The sequence below is a fragment of the Emys orbicularis genome, chromosome 23, assembly GCF_028017835.1.
Source record: "Emys orbicularis isolate rEmyOrb1 chromosome 23, rEmyOrb1.hap1, whole genome shotgun sequence".
NCBI classification, from domain to species: Eukaryota; Metazoa; Chordata; order Testudines; family Emydidae; genus Emys; species Emys orbicularis.
The window spans coordinates 7,081,475-7,098,900 of record NC_088705.1 but is presented as its reverse complement, the minus strand read 5'-3'; the positions used below and the strand labels follow the sequence as shown (position 1 = coordinate 7,098,900).

At 53.1% G+C, this 17,426-nt stretch overlaps 2 protein-coding genes across 2 annotated transcripts in view; both read left to right on the top strand.

The window, feature by feature from the left end:
- Positions 1-2,702: 2,702 nt before the first annotated feature.
- On the top strand, positions 2,703-5,909 carry FAM167B (family with sequence similarity 167 member B). The gene is made up of 2 exons (XM_065421877.1): positions 2,703-3,017; positions 5,646-5,909. Exons 1-2 carry the CDS (start codon positions 2,703-2,705, stop codon positions 5,907-5,909), a joined length of 579 nt encoding a protein of 192 aa, XP_065277949.1.
- Positions 5,910-11,756: 5,847 nt separating this feature from the next.
- Positions 11,757-17,426, top strand: part of LCK (LCK proto-oncogene, Src family tyrosine kinase) — a 28,402-nt gene continuing 22,732 nt past the window's right edge. The window contains exon 1 of the mRNA XM_065421826.1: positions 11,757-11,782. The gene's annotated coding sequence lies outside the window, so the exon portion shown is untranslated. The remainder of the gene's footprint in view (positions 11,783-17,426) is intronic.

The window sequence follows — 17,426 nt, the reverse complement described above, 5'->3', positions numbered from 1 at the left end:
GAGGGGTTAGCTCCCTCCCTCTATTCCCAGGCACGCTGGGCTCCAGAATAGACCCCTTTCTAAAACCAGAAACGTCTTCAGAGCTGCTCCGCTTGGCCAGGCTCGGTACAGGGACATTAGACAGAACCTGCTCAAACCCCCTTCGCCCCTAAGTAAGGGGTGGAAGCAGGGATGCTTTCCCCATCTTGGGGAACAGGCTTCTCTTTTGGAATAAGCAGCAGCAGGAAGCAAGTGATTAATACCCCCCAACATCTGGCCCCCAGCAACGGCCACTGCCCTTACCTGTTTCTGGAATGGCAACCCTCAGGCTGCAGTCAGAGAGCTGGGTCATCAGAGGGGGCAGATCCTGCTCAAGGGGAGCTTGAGCCCAAACCTCTAGTGCTGGGATCACTGCCGCAAAGGAATTCTTTGGCTGGAAAAGCCATGCCCCAATGAACAGGGGCGCCCGGGGGCTGGCAGCAGGATATGCGCCACAGAGATGGGCACAGCGGCTTCTGCAGCAGGCATGCAATACCTTGCGGCAGCTGCTGCTTCTGAGAAGCTGGTGATAAGCATGTTCTGATGCAGGGGTTGTGAAACACAGCAACAGGAACTGAGCAGGCTGCCGTGTGGGTGAGGCCGAGAAGCAGAGAGGGAGGATGTCGGGTTTAAGGTGGCCTGGCTCCAGTTTTTGATTTAGTTTCTCCCTGGTGTGAGGCTTGTGCCCATGAAATGAGCCCAGGCTTGGGTCTCGCAGGCCCTGCAGGGACCCAAGAGCTTTGCCTTTGAATCACTGCAGGGGGCTTTTCCCAGGCTCAGGGACGTGATGGACAGGTAGGGGGGGAAAGAATCCAGTCTGGAGATGATGGGGTCCCCTCCCTCCTGGGGACTGGGGAGGATGGGGCAGCAGAGGAAGTAAAGTTCTGGGGATATCAGGGTGACAGAGGGCCTCAATTTGGGGGAGGGCGGGGGAGACAAGGGGAACCTGCCCGTTGGAGGCACAGGGCTCCTAGCTTCGGGCACTTTGGGAGGGCTGAAGAATTGAATCTGTGGAAAGGGGACAGAGTCTCGATCCCTCAGCCGGGGAGGGAGTTGGGGAGATTGAGGGCATTCTGGTCAGAGGGTGCTAGAGACAGGCCTGGAGGGGTGTGGGGTGTACAGCTGGCTGATAGAAATATGCCCGGTGAGTCGTGACTAGTAAACAATTCCCCCCCAGACACTGTAGGCTTCTTTACCTATCCTCAGTGCCACCTTTTCTGTTACCCAGGGCCCCTGCCCAGACCCAGCTCTGCAGTCTCTGTTACCCAGAATCCCCCAGGCCCACTGCCTGGAACCAGCACCACAATCTCTATTACCCAGAATCCCCCAGGCCCACTGCCTGGAACCAGCACCACAATCTCTATTACCCAGAAGCCTCAAGGGCCCCTGCCCAGACCCAGCACCACATTCCCTGTTCCCCATATACCCTATGTTTCCTTCTCTGCCCCTGGCTAAGCATTTTTTTACCTGTCACCCTGTACTGAATGGTCCTTGTTTTTCTGTACGGGGTGTGTGTAGGGGTGGGAAATGCTGCCTTCTGCCTCTGCACTGCAATCTCCTTAGGTTGTCCATTCTCTCCAGGGCCCCTGGGTTCCACCTTAAATGCAGCACAGCTGTGAAGAAGCAAAAAAGCCACTGGTTAAAGTGACCTGGCCAGAAGCCCTGAGCACGGCTGGGAGGCGGGTGACCAATGAGAGCCCTCAAAGGGCGGGATTTATTAGCAGAATTGTAGGTCTAGGAGGCCCTATAGCTGAGATCCTGGGGAGAGACCCCTCCCAGGAGGCACAGACTAGAGCAAACCCACACACCCCAGCTTGGCCTTCCCTCTGAAGGTATCACAAAGGGGTGCGTGGCCGACTCAGCATAGCCAAACGTGACCCGTAGGGGAGATACTGTGAGATGCCACGTGCCCATTCAGATCTCACATGGGATATCAGCCATGTGGCTACGGGTGCAGAACAGCGTCATGCTGCCTGCACGGGTCCTTTGCTGTTCTTCCCTCGCATGGCTGAGGGGTTTCTCAGGGACTCTGAACAGAACCCCCCGCTGCAGTGAACTCCAATGTTTCTTGGGGACTCCACACCAGCCCCTCCATGCCAGGCCTCTCCTTCCTCTAACCTCGCCTCTCCTGCACGATCTGCACCGTATGATCCGCCCTGGGCGCTGTATAAGTGCCTGGGGGTGGGGCAGGAAAAGCCTTGAACAGAGCTGAGCTTTTTTCTTTTTCTTTCTTTCTTTTTTTCTTTTTTCTTTTTTTTTTTTTTATGGCTCTGTAGCAGCCCTGAATCTCAAGTGACCTTTCAACCTCCCTTGATCTCGGAGCTGGGTGGAGAAGCAGTTTCATTTCTGTCCCGATAATAGACCGGGAAGGGAAGGCGCGTCGTGGGATAAATTACTTTTCGCTCCTACAGTCCTTTATGTCCCCATTGAAACTTCCTTTCAAAGAACAGGGTGTCTCCTCCCAGCTGGAGACAATAATCTTTTTTTAAAAAAAAAAAACACCTCCCCAGGCCTCCAGGCAATTAAAGTTCCTGCTCGTTTATAATCATCACCGAGTTCCAAGGCTTTATTGTTCATTCCAGAAATAAATACCGGTAGTTCTCCTGCTCACACGCACACACGCAGAGCGAGCCAGCTCTGCCACAGGCAAACGCTCCTCTCTCTTGTACCTGGCAAGCACAACCATGTCCTTCAGCCACCTGAAGTTCAAGGAGCTAGGGGAAGAGGAGTCGAACTCAGACAAGGAGAACCTGGACAGCGTGAAGGCCCTGACGGCCAAGCTGAAGCTGCAGACTAGGAGGCCTTCCTACTTGGAATGGAAGGCCCGCGTGCAGAGCCAGTCCTGGAGGAACGGGGTCACGGAGGGAGCCATCAGCTCGCTGAATGAAGAGCAGGGCGGAGAGGTGTTTCTGGAGGGGACTCAAGCCGACGTGCCGTCCAGGAGCATCTGTGGGTTTGCCACCATGGACGATGCCCTGGAGTGGCTCAGAAAGGAGCTGGTGAGTAGCTTTGTTGGGAGCACGGCCTCTGTGGGAGAAGAGCAAGGGACAGAGAAGGCAAGAGATCTTAAACCATTATCCCAGGCCCCGCAGCAGTAGGGCTCCTGGGCTGCGGAGCTCAGCTTGACATCCCCAGGGCTAACGGGAAATGGGACAAAGAGAACTCCTGGGGAAAGGGGAGGGAGTATGAGGATGCTGGGGAGGAGGAGAAAGCCCCTGCCATGGGCTGGATGCTCGGCAGTTCAATTTGTACCTGGCTTGGGTGTCACATCCATGGCCCGGGGGGGGTCAATTTTAAAGGTGGCACGAGGCTGGTTTGTTCTCCATCACCCTGCTTACTTCAGTCCTCTGCACTTCGAGCAGGGCTCATTCCCTGGGTTCGTACCCCCGGAATCCCAGCTGGGGTTTGGCATTGCCTTGTCCATGTACAAAGGAGCCGTTTCGATGCCAACATGCCCATTTTGGTGCCTACCTTTCTCCCTAACTCTGGTGTTTATAGGCCTTGATTGACATGGACTTTGAGCATTTGTGTGTGTGTGTGAGCTGTCTCTCTCTGCAGGGGGACTCCCTGCCAGGAAGGGCTGGTTGCTTTACCCTCGCAGTGGGTCGGTGCGGATTCATGGCAACATGATTCCTCCCTGAACCATTCTGGTGCATCCGCAAGCATCACATCTCGCAGCTGTGGCTGGTCCAGTGCATTCCGGGACTCCTGGAGCACCTGTTCCCTAGTGCCCTGTTATAGACGTGAGGGCTTCACGGATTTCCAAGTGTGCGGCACTGCTTTGGGGGCTGGAGTTTGGGGGCCAGCTGACCTGGGGCAGCTGCAAGGGTCATGGTTTCCTCTCCGTGCTAGGGGGAAGCTGCTGTAGCCAGCACCGGCTCAGCTGGACCCAAAGGAAACACCACACTCCTGGGGTTGCAACGAACCATTACAGTCAATGCTTGTGAAAGGTCTGAGCAGCTCGGATGTGCGGACGTGGGGTGGCTGCACATGTTCTGCCAGCTCAAGGTGTTCCAGGCACCATTTGGTGCAACGCTTCTTTGCTTAGTGTAGACACGGCCTACGTGCGTGTGTGTGTGTGTCTGCATCAGTGCAACTGTGTGTTTGTATGTTTGTCCCCAGCTCGGTCCACGAGTCTGTAAGTGCTCGCACACGTCTGTCTTTCTGATTGTCTGCACATTTCAGTGTGTTTGTGCCTCTGCGTTTGTGTGTCTGTGTTTGTACATCTCTGTGTGTCTCTGTCTCTGTCCAGATATCTCCGTGGGTGTCTGTCTCTGTCTATGCATCTCTGTATATTTGTGCATCCATCTGTATGTCTCTCTCTGTCCATGCGTGTCTTTGTGTCTGTGTATCTCTATCTCTATCTGTGTGTCTTTCTGTCCATCTGTTGCTGGGTGTCTGTGTGTGTTCGCATGTCTCGGTGTTTGTGTCTGCAGTGTGTCTCTATATCTCTGTCAGGGTGTCTCTGTGTGTTCGCATGTCTTTGGGTTTCCTTTGGCAGTGTGTCTCCATGTGTCCATGTCTCTATCTCTGTCCATGAGTCTGTGTTACCGCATGTCTTGAGGTTGTGGCTGGCGGTATGTGTCTCTGTCTGTCCGTGTGTCTCTGTGTGTTTGCATGTCTCGGGGTTGTCTCTGGTGGTGTGTGTCTCTGTCTGTCCGTGTGTCTCGGTGTGGTGTGTGTCTCTGTCTGTCTGTGTGTTCACATGTCTCGGGGTTGTCTCTGGTGGTGTGTGTCTCTGTCTGTCTGTGTGTCTCTGTGTGTTCACATGTCTCGGGGTTGTCTCTGGTGGTGTGTGTCTCTGTCTGTATGTCTCTGTGTGTTTGCATGTCTCGGGATTGTCTCTGGTGGTGTGTATCTCTGTCTGTCCGTGTGTCTCGGTGTGGTGTGTGTCTCTGTCTGTCTGTGTGTTCACATATCTCGGGGTTGTCTCTGGTGGTGTTTGTCTCTGTCCGTGTGTCTCGGTGTGGTGTGTGTCTCTGTCTGTGTGTCTCTGTGTGTTTGCATGTCTCGGAGTTGTCTCTGGTGGTGTGTCTCTGTCCGTGTGTCTCTGTGTGTTTGCATGTCTCGGGGTTGTCTCTGGTGGTGTGTGTCTCTGTCTGTCCGTGTGTCTCTGGTGGTGTGTGTCTCTGTCCGTGTGTCTCTGTGTGTTCCCATGTCTCGGGGTTGTCTCTGGCGGTGTGTCTCCATGAGTCCATGTGTGTCTATCTGCGTGTCTCCATAGGACTGTCTACACAGCAAACCGCAACCTGCAGCAGCGACTCTCAGAGCCCCGGTCACACAGCTCAGGCTACCGCGCTAAAAATAGCTGTGCAGAGAGTGCAGCCTGGGCTGGAGCTTGGGCTCTTAAGCCCCCTCCCCGAGTCTTCAAAGCCTGAGCTCCAGCCCATGCCACAACGTCTACACGGCTCCTCTTAGCATGGCGGCCCGACCCTTGCAAGCCTGGACCCGGACTCTGAGACGCGTTGCCGCAGGCTGCCACTCGACTTACCTCCTGTGTCCGTACCCCCGTCTGTGTGTCTCCGCATGTCCGTGGCTCTGCATTAGGGCTGCTCTCTGGCTCAGTGATGGGGTGACCCGTGCTCCGGCTGGGCCCTTAAAGGCTCCCCTTTCCCTCCTCTGCACAGCAGGAGATGCAGGCTGTGGATCACCAGCTGGCGCGGCAGCTGATGCGGCTGCGGGGGCAGATTCACCAGCTGAAGGTGGAGCAGGTGTGCCACCAGCACAAGGAGATGCTGGACAATGCCACCTTTGGCCTGGAGGGCTGTGAGGAGGACACAGACCTGCTGTGCAACATTCCTCCCAAGGCCGCCTTCTTGCTCTCCACGCCACTCAAGCACATTGGCGTCACACGCATGAACATCAACTCCCGGCGCTTCTCCCTCTGCTGAGGGCCCTGGCCCCCTGCCCAGGGCTGTTTGGGCAGGGCACCTCTTCACGGCAGGGAGCATTAGCAGGGACCCCTTGCCGCGCCCCAAACCTGGCCCATGTGCATGCGCGTACCTAGAAGCTCAGGCTGAAGGCTCAGGTCCTGAGCTGGTGGGTCGCGTTATATACAGGCCAGCGTAGTGGTCAGCCCAGTTACGGCAGCCGAGGGAAGTGGTGAGTGTACAGCGTATTCCCCCCTCCCTGATGACTGGTGTTGCAGGTCTGTGGGCTAGCAGGGCTGCCACCTCCCGTCAGATGCCGCAGCCTGCCACCCGACCCTCTCCTGCCATTCACAGCCGCCTCTGGTCAGTCCCTGCAGCGTCCCGCGCTGGATACCGCAGCCAGCTAGAAACCAAACCTGACCGAACCGAGGCTGGGCTAACGCTCTGCAGGGATTGCCTGGCACCAGAGGTGCAGAGACCTGCCAAGTCTGCAGTGCTGAGCCCCCCAGGCCCAGGTGGAGCTCAGCGCGGCCCCTTGAGGAACCGGAGCCTGTGACTGGTTTCAGTCCCCGCAGCAGCCATGCTACCCCTTCTGGGCCTGCCTTGCAAAGACAAGTGGGTGGGGTCCGTGGAGCCCACATACCCCACCCCTCCAACGCCAGTAGCATAGCTCTGGCCAGGGGCCAGTCCCTCCTCAGCCAGCTCTGTCCTAGCTTAGGAAGCAGCGTCTGTAACGCACAGCGCTATGCACATACGTTAACCCCGGAGTCACACTTCCCTAGCGCTGCGGGGCCAGAGGTGCACAGGCTGCAGTGGCAGGTGCTTGCAGAGAGGGGGCAGGGTTTGGTGAGCAGCTCGGTGAATTCTCCCCAGCCTGTGAGCCTCATGGCTCAGCTGGGTGGGGGAGAGGGGGCGGTCTAAGGCGTCTGTGATGCACGTCACGCTGCTGGGTCCCAGTTGCTGCTGCAGAAAACCCAAGAAAAAGTTTCCGTGCAGAAATAAAAGATGGCGTCGGCAAAGGTGTCCTTGTTTCCTTCTGTCTCTCACACACACTGCGGCCTGGCTCTATCCCCACACACATGTCTGATCAGGGACACGCACACAGTCAGCTCCCTTTGACCTGCAGACGCATCTATGATCTGGGACACTGACAAACGGGGCCTCCTCACTCAGACCCACGCACCCATCCACCCACAGACAGAAACACACAGGCCAGGTGGAAACACACAATGAGGGAGAACTGCCTTGACTCTCAGCCTCTGACCAGCCGTCTCTTCCGATTCGGGCTGCTCAGTCTATCCATCCTTGACCGTGCTGGCAAGTGGTTTTGTGCCCTCGCCCGTCCCCCTTCAACGGCGCTGTTTTGGGCAGCCTTCTAACGAGCGGTGAGAACCTTGGGTTTGTCGCTCTCACTTCCGCTGGGTGTTGTTGTTTCCACTCGGTTTAGCTGAGGCCTCAGATGAGGCAGGCGCCCACTTCACAGTGAACCTATGAGCAGCCCTGCCTAGCCAGGTGCCTTTTCTCCTCTATGTGCAAATAGGCATGTTGGTTGTGCTCCATGTTTCACCTTCTTGCTGTCTCCTCATGCGATCATCCCTGAAGACACTTGCAGTTTTCCCCTGGAACTTTTTACAGGAGTGTCTGGAATCTCCGGGAGGGTCATTTTCAGGGGAACATTAGTTTTTACAATCACAATGGATAAAAAATTTGCACTCATCCAAGGATCTCAGAGCACTTTACAAATTCTATTCAAACCAACTGAGATTGGTCAGTATCATTCTGCCTATTTTAGATATGGGGAGAATGAGGGACGGAGATAGGGCATGACTTGCTCCAAAGACACGCAGCAAACCAGTGACAGAGCTGGGTAGAGAATCTAGGAGCTGGTCCTCTTCTCAAACCATTAAACTACCCCCTCTTCCCAGAGCCAGGAATTGAAACCAGGAGTCTTGTCTCCAAGTGCCCCGCTCAAAACATAACAGCACATTACCTCTGTTAGAACCAAGAGCTCTGAGTTGCACTGAACGATCCCATTAAGTGATCATTATACTCACAATATTCAACAGAAATAAAGGAAGATTTCCTGAACTGAATAATAATTAGAGCCAGTTGACATTTTTAATACAATAAGTTTTTTTTTTAATTAAAATGTTGGGTTGTTCTTTTTAAATCTTTTGCCAAAAAAATTGTTAATGTTAGTGACATTTTTAGTTTTATGTGAAAGCCTAGTGTTGACAGTTTTTCTCAAAATTGTTATCAGTAAATAAAAAATGTTGATCACCATTTTGCTAACCTTTTCAGTAATGTTTTCCATTTAAAAAAAAAATCAGGACAAGTTCTGAAAAAGTGGGTCCATTTCAAACCCTTCCAAAACTAAACAGAAAAACACACGGAAAACTTGAAATTTTTGCAAAACTACTGTTTCATTTTTTGACTGGCAATAAATAATAATAATGAATTGGCATCAGCTGTTTTTACAGCACCTTTTGTTCTGAAAGCTCCTAAAGCCCTTTGCAAACCATATCCAAGAGGAGAGCACTCCAAGCACCACTGAATTGCAGCCATCTTTGGGGTGAGGCCAGGACTTCAGGCAGTGCTTTGAAAAAACACAGCGACATTACACAATACTTTAGGACAGGAAGTCAAGATCTTGTCACACTTGCAGGGGAAATTAGGGCTGCAGAATGTAATTATATCAGCTGGAATCTGGCCAGAGCTCAATGTTAGCATCTCTGCTGGGTAAGAGAGCTTAATTGTAGAGGTTTAAGCATTTGCTCTTGTCCTGGCTCTTGTGAACATCTTCGATTTCCCTCCATCGCTTTGCACTATGCTCTCCAGGGATTCTCTCCAGGGACAGAGTCGCAACCCAGGATATCCTGAGATCCTCATGCACAGTGCAGTCAATTCCAACACACCAAATTAGCTGCAGTTGAATTACCAGCATGAGGAACGCAAGCTGCCAGGAGCCTGCGCTGTGATGAGGCTGGAGATGGCTCATTAGTGCTGTTACAAGTGTAGTTGGAAATGTCTCTGTGCTGGGCTTGGGCTATCTGCCCTGCACCCAGGCAGCAAGCCCCTCTTCAAACTGCTCTGCCACAGATTCAGCTTCCTGTCTTCCCCTCCCCCTGCCCAGCGCAGGCTGTTCATACCTGTGGCTTCACATTTGATCTAACAAGCCAAGACAATAGCTTTGCGGTTCCTCTGCTGTCTCCAGCAACCGAACGCGCAGGTCTGGTGGAGAGGGGCTGAAAGTGAAGCTTTATGACTTCGCTCCTCTTTGTTTGGATGGGAGAGAAAGAATCAAAGCCCTTGTTTTCTTCCAGAGACTCTCTCACTCCAGCTTGGTTAATGGTGTTGCTGGATGCCGGGGTTTACGTCACCGGGGCTTGCGGCAAGGCAGTGCGGTCCAGTGGCTGGGGCATTGGCCTGTGACTTTGCCGAGCCGTGTTCGCGTCATGCCTGGGACCCTGCGCAGGTCACTTCCCCTCTGGTCCCACCCCCGGCTCTTTGTCTATTTAGCGTGTAAGCACATCAGGGCAGGGACTGTCACTTGCTAGGTGTATGTACAGCACCAAGCACAATGGAACCACTGGGGCTACTGTGAAAAAAAGGATCATTGTGAGGAGTAGAGCCGCTGGTCTGAAATAAGAGGAACAAAGGCTCCACCTAAGGTTTAACTCCACCAGCCTAGCAAGTGTTAAGGCTGCCCGGCCTTATCTATGCTGGCCTTTCAGAAGGCATTAGCAAACACAACACTCCTTTAAATAGATAAACCCTTTCAGCTGCGCTCTCTCTCTCTCTCTCTCTCTGCCTGGCCTAGTCACCACTAAGAAATGGGCTTCAATGCTCCCGGAGTATTTCCCAGGGCCCTCGGGGATTCAGCCCCTGGGTCAGGATTGTGATGCGCTCAGATATGATGGGGATGGGGACCATGTAGACCCCAGAGGCGGCGAGTTGTATGGGCCGGTGGTGCCCAGGCTCAGCAAATTCAAGGCCCAGGGGGTCCAGCTCCACTGATGTTCGGGGCCGGCTCTCTCCCCCCGGCCTCGCCTGCTGCCCCCGTGTGCCCCCTCCCCCGAGTGTCCCTGCCTGCCCTGGGCCATGGGCGGCTGCCCCCTGCAGCTCCACGCTGCGTTCCCTCCTCGCCGGCTGCTGCCAGCTACAAGGGTCGGTGCCGGGGGCAGGCTGAGGCGGCTGCTGTGCCTGTGGAGGGAGGAGGCGCATGGCAGCCTCCCCCCCCCCGGCAGGCGACTCTGAGGGGGGGCCCTATCCTGGCTGGACCTCCAGAGCAGCAGCCTGGGGAGGCTTGGGTGAGTGTTGTGCCCAGGGAGAGCCCCCCCTCTCCTGGAGCTTGCTGCTGCTGGTGGGGAGAGGGATGGGGGGAGTCCTCCTCCCTGGCCCCCAACGCCGGGACAGCCTGCCTGCTGCACCCCAAACTCTTCATCCCTGGGCTAGCCCCATGCACCGCACCCCCTCTCACACCCCAACCCTCTGTCCCAGCCCAGAGCCCGCACCCAGCACCCAAACCCCTCCTGCACCCAGACTCCCTCCCAGAGCTGCACCCCTCCTGCACCCAAACTCTCTCCCAGAGCCTGCACCCCAACCCCCCTCCTGCACCCCAATCCCCGCCCTAGCCCAGAGCCTGCACCCAGCACCCAAACCCCTCCTGCACCCAGACTCCCTCCCAGAGCTGCACCCCTCCTGCACCCAAACTCTCTCCCAGAGCCTGCACCCCAACCCCCTGCCCCAGCCCAGAGCCTGCACCCAGCACCCAAACTCTGTCCCTGAGCCTGCACCCCTCCCGCACCCAAACTTCCTCCCAGAGCCCACATCCACCACCCAACCCCCCTCCTGCACACAGCACCCCAAACCCCCTCCCACACCCCCTCCTGCACCCCCAACCCCCTGTTCCAGCCCAGAGCCCACACCCAGCATCCAAACTCTCTCCCAGAGCCTGCACCCCAATCCCCGCCCTAGCCCAGAGCCTGCACCCAAATTCTGTCCCAGAGCTCATACCCCTCTCGCACCCAAACTCCCTCCCAGAGCTTGCACCCCAAACCACCTCGCGCACCTAAACTCCCTCCCAGAGCCTTAGGCAGGTGTGGGGGGGTCGGAACTTGGACCTGTTCTGGGCACCACCAAAAATTATACAAACCTGCCACCCCTGAACCACCGATAGGTTGCCCGTTGCTGCACAGACTGACCCGCTGCTAGTCATCCTGGTGACCAGGACCTGCTTTTCAGGGAGAGGGGCGGGAGGGGCTAAAAGGGGTTTTTTTTCTTTCTCCTCAGTTTGCCCTGCTGCGATGTGCAACATTTGAGCTCGTCACCCAATGAGAATACAAGTCAAAGTCCTCCCCCCCTCCCCTCCTCCCTCCTCCCTTCCCCCCCACATTTTCTTAACACCCTCTCCCCAGAAGACCAGTGTAGAACAGCAGCAGGGTCCTGGAGCTGCTTGCCCCTCTCAGGGCTTCCCTGGGGTCCCTGGAGACACCTGTGCAAATGTCAGGCATGTGACATCCAAGCAAAGTGGGTTACGGTGCCACGCTGTACCAGCCGCTTTCATCTCTGGAACCACTAGTCCAGGGCTGTCAGGAAACCCCTGAGTTTCTCATTAGCTCGGTTCATTTTGTGGTTACAGCAAGTGCTGAGAACAGACTTCTCAAGTTTGCTTATGATACATCAGAAGGCAGGAAATCAGGAAAAACAGACACCAAGCGAGAACAAGCGCTCTTGCAATTCCCTGATGTGAAGGACCGTTTGGCTGCCCTCTGGGAGGTGAGAGCCTACCTCTGGATGAGGCAGATGGAAATGATAATGTGACGGGGAAGGGAGTTGTTGTTCTCTGGCCATGGAAATCTAAGAGCTGCTGGTGTCCACCTCACTGCAAACAGGTAAGGGAAGGGCAGGGGCCATGAGCAGCCCTGGAATGGTGTCCTGGGGTGGGAGTCAGGGATTGCCACCATGCGGGGTGGCATGAGGGGTCTGCGCTGGCTCTTTCAGAGCCCCGGTTGGGGAGTAATGGTTTCTTTGGGGGAAGGATGACCCCCAAATGATACCCACTTACCTCCTTGGAGGGAATGAAGTGAGCACTGCAGTGAGTCCATCAAGGATCTATCACCATGGCATCTGGGCAATACATTTGGGGGTGGAGAGAGGAAGACTCTATCTCCTTGGCCTCTCTTATTGGTCTCTCTCGGGGCACACTGTGTTGGTTTGGGGATGTTTGGACAGACAGACCCACGTTTTAGTCTGAGTAGGTCATGGACAGGCTCCTGAGTTGCACCCTCCAAAACAAAACTTCTCCAAAGTGCCCCGTCTCCCCCCATACTAGGAATGGCTAATTCAGAGGGGTTCCCCTCAGAGAGCATACCAGGCATCTGGTGACCCTGTTGCTCCAAAAACCTTCACTTCCAGGGCAAAGCTAGAAGATTTGTCCTGAGCCAGCAGCCTTGAAACCGGACTGAAAATATGCCGGAGGGTCTGTTTGCTGCTGGGTTGTTTTGTCCCTCGGAGCAGCTCTCTGAGATACCATAAGTCTCAAGAAGCAGGGAAAATCCATCTCTGCAGTAAGAGTCACTGAATTACTTCTGGATGGTATTGTTCAACTTCAGTGGCTCTGATATGAACTTCTTTGGTGCAGACGCCATGGCAGGGCTGGCTTCTTGCCTTGCGTGGCTGCAGAAAGAGCTCTGTGTCCCATTCCCCTCTAAGACGCATCCTTCAATACCTAATGAGAGCAGTATGACTCTTCGCTCTGCTAAAGCCACCCCAGGAGCCACAAGGAACCAGAGAGGGGCCCAAGAGGCAAAGGGCAGGGTGCTTGGAAGCCAGGTTTTGTTCCCTCTCTGCAAGAAATGGGAAGGATCAGACATGGGTAGTTTGACTGCTCTGAGCCTAAGGCTGTTTGGACCATTGTCCTCCCTCCTTCCATCTTGCATTCCTCCCCTTGAACCAGAGCAGCTGGGATATGTGTGTGCTGGAGCTGGTCTGGCTGGCCACATGAAACACAAGGGTCTCTCCTGTGGGCTGGTCAGCAGTGATTGGGCTGGGAGTTCGCTCTTGTGGTGAGTGGTGACATTGTTGGATACCGCGTGTTCTGTCTAAATTTAGCCCCGGTGGTCCCTCTTAAAACAAGACTCTATTGCATCCTGCTCCAGCCAGGCATGTGGGGTCAGTGCTGTAAACTGAAGGGCTGGCGCCTGAGTGACGAACCCTGGAATATTTTTAGAGATGAGGGTTCCACTGTTCTTTTCACCATAGCTATCCCCAGCACACCCGCCCACACTCCTCCCAAACTGCGTGGCACAAAACCATGAGAGGAAAATATGCATGCACACACACAAACATGCGCAAACACATACACAAAGCCAGACACAGATGAACAGACACAGACACACAAACAGAAACACCCAGTCAGTCAGACACAAACACAGACAGAGAGAGCCTAGACATATGCACACAGACATCAGCGCACAGAGAGACAAACTGACAAACAGGTACCAACATACATAGGCAGACCGACACATTCAGTCACACAGACAACAACCCAGAGACACAGACATACACTCACTGACAAAACCATAGAGAGACACACAGACACAAACTCACACAAGCACACAGAGGCAAATAAGTGCAGACACACACACGCAGACCAACACAAATGTTCAGTCACATAGACAAACATAGTCACCAAAGAGCGACAAAAACAACTTCAGAGCCAAAATCCTCTTTGGCCTCAGACGTTGCTCAGATGATACCGATTTTCGGTGGAAATTGTTTTCTGGCTTGGGCATGAATACCTCCTACCTTGCCCAGGATACTTGTAGGAAGGAAAAAACACAACCCTGGCATCTTTTGCCTTTTGCTAATGCATCATATTTGAAATGTTTGATGTTATCTCCAGGCAATGGTATTTGGGACAGTTTGAGGTTTTTCTTCCACGAGGGTGGAAATTTCTTTTTAATTTATTTGTTTCCTTCTTGTTAATGGGAGACGCACGACGCTAAACTTCCCTGTCACGTCAGCAGGCCATAGGATGCCATTTAAAATACAACGAGGCAGCACCTCATACAGTTCGCTTTACCCCTCTTTGGAAGTGGCCTTGCCGAAAGCAATCAGGCTCCGGCCTTTTGGCTTCTTTAGGAAGCAAAGGCCTGAAAGCATTTTTCCTCGGGCCGGTCTACACTACAACCGCTGCATCAGCGCAGCTGCATTGTAGCGCTTTGATGAAGATGCTCTAAGTCGACGGGAGAGAGAGAGCTTCTCCCGTCTGCTTAGTTACTCCACCTCCCGACATAGCGCTGCCTACACAGGGGTTACGATCTGTAACTTGGTCACTCAAGGGTCTGGATTTTTCACACCCGTGAGACTTAGTTATACTGAAGTAAGTGTGTAGTGTAGACCTGGCCTTTGCAACCTTGGAAATATGGGTAGCTTCTTCCTGGTCTTGGTGGAGAATGTGTTGTGGGTGTCGGAGATGCAGATTTGGATTTGGCTGCCTTCGCTGAAAGGACTGGAGGGGCTGACTACCAAAGAGAGGGTTTATCCCCAGTGTAAAATAGGTGATAATGAAAAAGAAACAAACCCCCAGAGAAAAAAGAACAGGAGTACTTGTGGCACCTTAGAGACTAACACATTTATAAACTTTCCATTGAAGTGTATGAGCTTCTCGTGTTAGTATGTCAAATAGTTTGTTATGGCTGCGAATACGTGCACCTTGAACTGCCGGACACTGTCCCAGAATATGAGAAAGCTTATGCTCAAATAAATTTGTTAGTCTCTAAGACTAACAAAGTGCCACAAGTACTCCTGTTCTTTTTGCGGATACAGACTAGCACGGCTGCTACTCTGAAACCCCAGAGAGTTTTAAACATCTGGGGAGTCAGGCCCTGCGTAGACTGGAGCTTTATCTAGAGCAGGGCTTCTCAACCTTTTTCTTTCTGAGCCCCCCGCTCCCCCAACATGGCCCACCTGTGCCACAACAGCTGTTTTTCTGCATAACCAGTAGATTAAAAGCCAGGGCCGGCGGTAGGGGGTAGCAAGCAGGGCAATTGTCAGGGGCCCCACACCACAGGGGCCCTGTGAAGCTGAGTTGCTCGGGCTTTGGCCTCATCCCGGGAAGGAGGGGCTCGGGCTTCCGCTTTCTGCCCTGGGCCCCAGCGAGTCTAACGCGGGCCCCGCTCTCTGGTTTATTTTGGCTGAACCCCTGAAACCTACTCGCGGTCTCCCAGGGGGCCCCAGACCCCTGGTTGAGAACCACTGATCTCGAGCTCGAGATGGATTGTTCCCTCTAGCTCCCCCACCCCATCCAAACCCAGAACTCCCTCAGGCCTGTGCTGCCTCTGACAGAAGTCAGGGCAGTCACTCTAGGCTGTGACCTACATTCAGCCTGGGCTGAGCTGAGCATTTGTAGTTCCTGTGGGGTCATGCCAGCGGGGCAGAGCCATGATACAACGGCTGATGCAAGCTAGTCCTCCAGTGCTGGCCCACAGTTACCTAGAAACGCCTCCATGGCGTTCCGTTTTCACCTCTTTGGTATTTGTGAGATCACACCGGGGAGTTCTCCAGCCATTGCTGGAGACTTGCAGGGTAGACAAGACCTGAAATTCTAATATTACAATCCCCCGAGCCAAATAAAAACTATTTGGAAGGGGAGAGTGAGGAAGCTTTCAGGCCTTTCTCTCTGAAGCAAAGAAAGGGAACAACGATCCCCAATATTTTCCCACTTTCTAGGTCTCCATTAAGAACCATCCCTTCTAAGTGCTGTTAGCATCTCTGAAACTTCCAAGCCAAGCGACAAAGATTTTGCCAGCCCATCTTTGCTCTAACTGCTCTCCACCTCATTTGGACAGGAGCATCCGCTTAGTTTCTGATAACACAGGTTTCTGTTTTAACCATACCTAGTTAATGTACAGCTCAGCAGCCAACAAGATCAAATGTAACGTTTAAAATCGATACAACAGGGACCATTGACAACACACTTCTCTGTTCATGAACAAGGGTGTGTGGGCACATACGTTCACATAACTTCACAAAGATCTACACGCACACACACATCCTGCAATAAGAGCCACGTGGGTGACCTCTGTGCCTCCTACGAGCCCCTTGACTTCCATGGGGCTCTGTACAGGTACAAGGTTTCTGGTGTATGAACGCTGTTGCAGGATCAGGACTGTGGACACAATCTCACACACACACACATTCAGTCACCCAGATGTATAGGCCACATCCTCACAACAAAACCTACATTGCGGATGTGTTAAGGATACAACAGAAAGCAACGAACCCCTGGAAATTCACAGTTAGCTGAGCAATGCATTCTGTGCTTCGCAACACAAGGTCTCACATGGGGCCCACTCCAATACCCGCGGAAGGCACTGACAAATCTCCCATTGACTCCAACACAGCAGGACCCAGCCCAGGGTGATGGTTCACAGGCCAGAATCGATAAAGTAAGAAGATGGGCTAACGCAGGCCCTAGGTGTGGGCACTAAATGGACTCTGTGCTGATTCATTCTAATGCTGCACAGGGATATAGTCTAACGATTCAGAAGCATTTGCAGAAGTACCTGAGGAGACCTCACTCTCACGATCACGAGCAGTGCTGGGGTGACTCAGTGAGAGCCACCGTTTCACCGATGCTTCCCAGCCCTCCGATGTGTCCTCATTCAATTGCCTTAATCGGCTACTTGCCTTTATGGGAAGAAAACCTAAGGGAAAAGGAGTTCAGGGGAGCTGGCTGGTTCTCAAGGAGATCATATTAAACGCACAACTGCAAACTATCCCGCTGCAAAGGAAAGAGCGCAAGAATAGTAAGAGGCCAATATGGCTCCATCGGGAGCTCTCTAATGACCTGAAAATCAAAAAGAAATCCTACAAAAATTGGAAACACGGACAAATTGCTAAGGAGTTACAAAGGAACAGAATGAGCATACAGGGACAAAATCAGAAAGGCTAAGGCACAAAATGACTTTTACCTAGCAAGGGACATAAAAGGCAATAGGAAGAGGTTTTATAAATACATTGGAAGCAAGAGAAAGATGAAGAAAAGCGTAGGTCCTTTACTTAGCAGGGAAGGAGATCTAATAACTTGGCTGAGGTGTTAAATGCCTATTTTGCTTCAGTCTTCACTAAAAAGTGTAATGGTGACTCAACACAATTAATATTAATAACAAGGGGGCACAAGCCAAAATAGGAAACAAACAGGTTAAAGAATATTTAGGTCAGTTAGATGTATTCAAGTCGGCAGGGCCTGATGAAACTCATCCTATGGTACTTAACAAACTAGCTGAAGCAATCTTGGAACCATTTGCCATTATCTTTGTGAACTCCTGGAGGACGGGTGAAGTCCCAGAGGACTGGAGAAGGACAAACATAGAACCTAGCTTTCAAAAGGACAACATTGAGGATCTGGGAATTATAGATCAGTCAGTCTAACTTCGATACGTGGAAAGGTACTGGAACAAATTATTAAAACAATCAATTCATAAGCACTCAGAGGTATAAGGAATACCCAGCATGGATTTGTCCAGAACA